Source organism: Populus trichocarpa, chromosome 1 (genome assembly GCF_000002775.5).
Source record: "Populus trichocarpa isolate Nisqually-1 chromosome 1, P.trichocarpa_v4.1, whole genome shotgun sequence".
NCBI classification, from domain to species: Eukaryota; Viridiplantae; Streptophyta; class Magnoliopsida; order Malpighiales; family Salicaceae; genus Populus; species Populus trichocarpa.
Window position 1 is genome coordinate 16200392 of NC_037285.2, and position 5117 is coordinate 16205508.

Sequence of the window (5117 nt, forward strand, 5' to 3'; positions counted from 1 at the left end):
TATTTAGTTTTCTTTTGCTAGAAGTTTATTTTACCTTTTTGTTAGTGGATTGATATTATTTGATAAAATTTTTTTATTTTTATAATTTTTTTATTTGATTTAGGTATTGATTAAAAGTCGAAGATATTTTTTTTCAAAATAAGAAGTAATCGATTATTTGTGAATAGAAAAAGGCTTTTAAATTTTTTTTTTAAAAAAATTGAAATGCACAGAAAAAAGTATTTTTATAATTTTTATTTATTTATTTAAGTATTGATTAAAAGTGAAGATATTTTTTTCAAATTAAAAAGGGACCGATCATTCGTGAATAGAAAAAGACCTCTAAACTTTTTTTTTTTCTTAAAAAATAATCTCGAAATGCACATGAGCAATTAATGGCAAGTTGGCAACATATATAGTCCATGGCCTGCCTATACAAGAATAGAACATTTGTCACGTGTAGATTTTATTAGACAATTGATGCAAAGAAGATGTTATGGTGTGGTTGAGTGCACCAACGACATAAATTCCCATCCATCCAACTCACACCACGTATCCAAATCCCAACAGGTAAGCAATTGAGTTCATATCAGAACACGTGCAATTAGTTTTCAGCAACAAAAACAAATCCATCTCTGTCAACACAAAAGTTATTAGAAAAGAGTTTATTACGAGTTATAGACTTCTCCATGTTTTAGTATTTTTAGCATCGAATAAAGCCACTTTTATGATTACTACTATAAATTTCCTTGGAATGAAATGGTGTATCTATCATCATCATCAAGATTTTCAAGTTGGAATATGAAAAGGTCTATCTACTATAATTTTTTATTTTTTTATGTTTTATCTGATTGAAAATCTATCAATATATTTAAGATAATAAATTATCAATAAATGTTTTTTAACGGATTTATTTTGTTCATGAATCTATCGGTAATATATATATTAACGAACTGTAAGTATAAATATCAAAGAATTTTTTGTTTTGATAGAAATGTTAAATCTGATAATATTTCCAAGTATTTGTTGATGCTTGAAGCAATCTCTGCAAATGATATTTCATCCCATTCTCTTATACTTGTAAGAAAGAAGGAAAACTTCATCTTCGATAATAATATTGAAACGTTAACAAGTTCAAGACTAGATAGTGTGAATCTGGGTTGCTAGCTATAATGAATTCATTTTTCTTACACTTTTCATGATTAATTGAAAATCTTTGGTGCTTATCTTAAAAGAAAAGGAGACAAATAAAAGGAAGAAGTTAAACTTGAAGAGTTTAAACATGCTCCCAGTAACTTCTTTTAACAGATTACTTGAGACTTGGCATGGAGTAGCCGTAGTATTCCCTTCGTGCATAAATATTGAGAGACTGCGTGTGAGGTTTAATTCTTTCTTGTCCCTGGCTGTGTCAACATTTCTTGGATGCGACACCTAGCTGATTAATTGGGTGTTCTTCATAACATTTGAGTTTGGCTCATCCTGGTTTCCAGCTTGAAACTTGATTTATTTTTTCTGATATACTACAATAAACAAAGCCGTTCTTTTTTTGTCTCTCTAAGTTTAAGCTTCTGGTGAATCCGAGTTTCGGGTTTCACGACCAAATTTGAGAGAAGTTGAAAATCTTAGACACGGACGAATATGATGGCTGGAGTTGGATCAAAATGGTGGTACGGCACTTCATCTTCAAGACTAAGAGGGAAAATCTTGATTGGTTTGATTGTTGCAATTTCAACATTGACGATGGCTGTAGCAGAGCCAAGTTTGAAACTGAAAGATTCATTTTATAATGGGACTCAAAAGGTTGAGCCTCATCATGGAACAACAAGCCAGTCGGGTTACAAACATGTTTGGCCTGTAAGTCCAATTGTCTAAGTTAAATTCTATTGATCGCTTGAATTTATCAGCCTAGCTTCATACAAACTTGAAGGAAAATAAGAAGGGTAGATTTTATGTTTTCTCCGGGTTCATTTTTTTATCCTGTTTTACTATTAACTTTTAGGATTGGATTTGCAGGATATGAAATTTGGTTGGAAAACTGTGGTGGGTACTATAATTACGTTCTTGGGAGCAGCATGTGGGAGTGTAGGAGGTGTTGGTGGAGGTGGCATTTTTGTACCGATGCTTACCCTCATTGTTGGGTTTGATTCCAAATCATCAGCAGCGATATCAAAATGCAAGTGAAATTTATCCCTTTTTAGTATTTATGCATTTGACAACTTGCTAATAAGTTGCAAGGCTTGATTCCAAATCATCAGCGGCAATGTCAAAATGCTACAGATACCCTTTTGTTCGATGAAGTTTTTTTTATCCAAGTTATAGAAAATTTATCCTGAAGTATCTCTGAGATGATTCAGAATTTCAATCAACCCTCGTAGCTTATGCTTTCTTGTGAACATAAAACAAATGTGTTAACAGTGTCTGATTTGGAGTGCGGTTTCGAATTTTAAAGATTTATCACTGATAAGAAGTGGCAATCAGATCTGTCAAAGCAACGAAAAGAATTATTGAAATGAATTCAAATGGAAGAAGAACCTCGTTCTAAAATTGTTGTCAATTTTGTTTACGTTGTCAGGTATGATCACAGGTGCAGCAGCATCGACTGTTCTTTATAATATAAGATTAAGACATCCTACGCTGGAACTGCCTATCATCGACTACGATCTGGCACTTCTATTTCAGCCAATGTTGATTCTGGGAATTAGCATAGGAGTCACCCTGAATGTGCTCTTTAGTGATTGGATGATCACGATTTTGCTAATCATTATCTTCGGCGGTACTGATACACCACTAGCTTGTATATATTCAGGGCAACTTTCTGACTGTTCCGTTCTTGGGCAACTTTTTTTATTATCCTTCGGTTAATTACGTGCAGCAACATCAGCCAAGGCATTCTTCAAAGGTGTTGAAACATGGAAGAAAGAAACCAAATCAAAACAGGTCATCCCACTTTTCCCTCTTACTCTAAGCCTAGTTTGTCTATGGTGTTCTAATACAGTTTGTTTCCTCGAGTTCCACAACTCAATTGTTTCTGTAAGTTTTCAGGAAGCTGCTAGTGTACAGTTGGATAACTCTGGTGAGTGGTTTATAAAATTCAAATCTAGCCATCGTGATTTTTTTTTGTCCCCTTCATGGCCAATATGCTCTTTCATCAGACTACGAAATTGAAGCAGCGGAGGAAAATGCCCCTCCTGGAGGCACCACCAGTCAATATCAAATAAAATCCGAGTCCAAAAAAGAAATGGTTCGAAAGGTTATGCATTCTGAATTTCCTTTTTGTGGATTTTCAGGACTAATTGCTTCTGAAACCTTGCCAGGTCTCAATTACAGAGAATGTTTATTGGAAGGAACTTGGAATTCTTGTTGCTGTCTGGCTGATCATCCTTGCGTTGCAGATTGGCAAGGTTTTTTCCGCCACTCCTCCTTTTCACTTCATGACCGCGTCCCTTTTCTTTTTTTCCCCTTCTGTGGTGATCAACAAGGCTAATGGAAAACCGACGCCTGTCTATTTATCACAGAATTACTCAACCACCTGCTCAGTTGAATATTGGTTATTGAACACAATGCAGGTACCTTACCTGCAGGCTTCACTATATATGCTAAGGAACATGCATAATTTCTTATATATATTTATCAAAACTTCGATCCCTTTCTTTCTGTGATAATTGATAGTGTAATAGTAGTTAATTACTATATTTTGCTGTTGCTTTACAGATCCCGGTGGCAGTCGGTGTAACTTCATATGTGGCCGTTAGCCTGTACAAAGGGCGGAGAAAGATTGCATCCAAGGGAGAAGCAAGAAATAACTGGCCTTTGCACAGACTTTTCTTTTATTGTGTCACAGCTCTTATGGCTGGCACAGTTGGAGGCATGCTTGGACTTGGTGGAGGATTCATTTTGGGTCCTCTTTTTTTGGAGATGGGAATCCCTCCACAGGTGGAATTTCCTACTTTATTTCAACTTGTAAGATCATTCGACAGTACTATAGGATTTGTATGCCCGACACAAATTATGGAAAAACATTCATCGTAGGTGTCAAGTGCCACTGCCGCCTTTGCCATGATGTTTTCTGCATCAATATCTGTTGTAGAATTTTACCTTCTGAAACGTTTCCCCGTTCCTTACGGTAAAATTTTTAGCCAAAACTTTCTCTTCTTATTTAATAGCAATATAACTCAAATGAGTAGCAATAAATTTAAGTTCTTTGATTTTACACAGCTCTCTACTTCTTCGTCGTGGCTACCATTTCTGCCGTGGTTGGGCAGCATGTAGCAGGAAAGCTGATCAGAATATTAGGGAGAGCATCTCTAATCATCTTCACTCTAGCCTTTATAATATTTGCGAGTGCAATATTATTAGGTACGTATGTGGCATACATGTTCCCTACAGCTACATATTCTTCAATATTTTGAGATTCTCATGGCTGAATTAGGGTTTGCTTCTTTCCGAACAGGTGGGGTTGGCATCGGACGCTCGATAAAACAGATTGAGAGGAATGAATACATGGGATTTGAAAACATTTGCTCATAGGAAGCAGCTTAGTTTTCAATTCTCTCTTCATTTACTATATCTGAAAATCCTTTAATTATATTTAAATCTGCCCTTTTCTCTCTAGACTCCACCCCCTGTTAGGATAAAGATAGATCCATGGCACGAATCCTGTTTAACGAGAATGGCACTTATTCTTTTAATGATGAAAAGTGTACAAGTTTTAGGGATAAATACAAGAAATCTCATATATATATATATATTTTTTTTTTTTGCATTTTTACTATACTATTATTGTTTGAGAAATTACATTTTATATAATGGAATTTACATGTTTAGTAACAGTTTACATCCTCAATCTCGTGCGCTAAAAAAACTGAATATTTATATGTTTGCCATTATATTCATTTTAAAGACTAAAAAGCTATTAAAGCCTAAAAAATAACAAAATTACCATATATAATTCATAATTACAATAATATCATCCATAATCCCCCAAAACTCATTTATCTATGGGCACTAAACCCCTTTCAAGCATTTCATCAAATAATTTTTAGGCATCCATCAAACTATCATATTTCACGTGCATTTCAAGAAGTCGATTCAAATGAAAATATCAGGTACAAACCTAGATAGCTTGATGTGTTGCCCAT

General features: G+C 34.6%; 1 protein-coding gene across 3 annotated transcripts; it reads left to right on the forward strand.

Moving 5' to 3' along the window:
- The first annotated feature begins 1025 nt into the window (after positions 1–1025).
- LOC18094760 (sulfite exporter TauE/SafE family protein 3) lies at positions 1026–4724 on the forward strand. 3 transcript variants are annotated; one of them, XM_024582840.2, is made up of 12 exons: positions 1187–1833; positions 1993–2152; positions 2552–2752; positions 2852–2916; positions 3022–3052; positions 3132–3220; positions 3294–3380; positions 3495–3545; positions 3691–3912; positions 4009–4102; positions 4195–4335; positions 4430–4724. In XM_024582840.2, the coding sequence occupies exons 1-12, from the start codon at positions 1618–1620 to the stop codon at positions 4504–4506; spliced, it is 1434 nt and encodes a 477-aa protein (XP_024438608.2). In that variant the 5' UTR covers positions 1187–1617; the 3' UTR covers positions 4507–4724. The 3 variants fall into 3 exon arrangements, with proteins under 3 accessions (XP_024438603.2, XP_024438598.2, XP_024438608.2); XM_024582830.2 differs by having other exon boundaries at positions 1039–1833; positions 2852–3052; XM_024582835.2 differs by lacking the exon at positions 3495–3545 and having other exon boundaries at positions 1026–1833; positions 2852–3052.
- The last annotated feature ends 393 nt before the right edge of the window (positions 4725–5117 follow it).

Excerpts from the sequence above, each read along its gene's own strand:
- LOC18094760 (XM_024582830.2), top strand. The coding sequence starts at position 1,618 with ATGATGGCTGGAGTTGGATCAAAATGGTGGTACGGCACTTCATCTTCA. Across the intron at positions 3,381-3,494 it reads TTGCGTTGCAGATTGGCAAG|AATTACTCAACCACCTGCTC; the intron begins GTTTTTTCCGCC and ends TATTTATCACAG. Across the intron at positions 3,546-3,690 it reads GGTTATTGAACACAATGCAG|ATCCCGGTGGCAGTCGGTGT; the intron begins GTACCTTACCTG and ends GTTGCTTTACAG.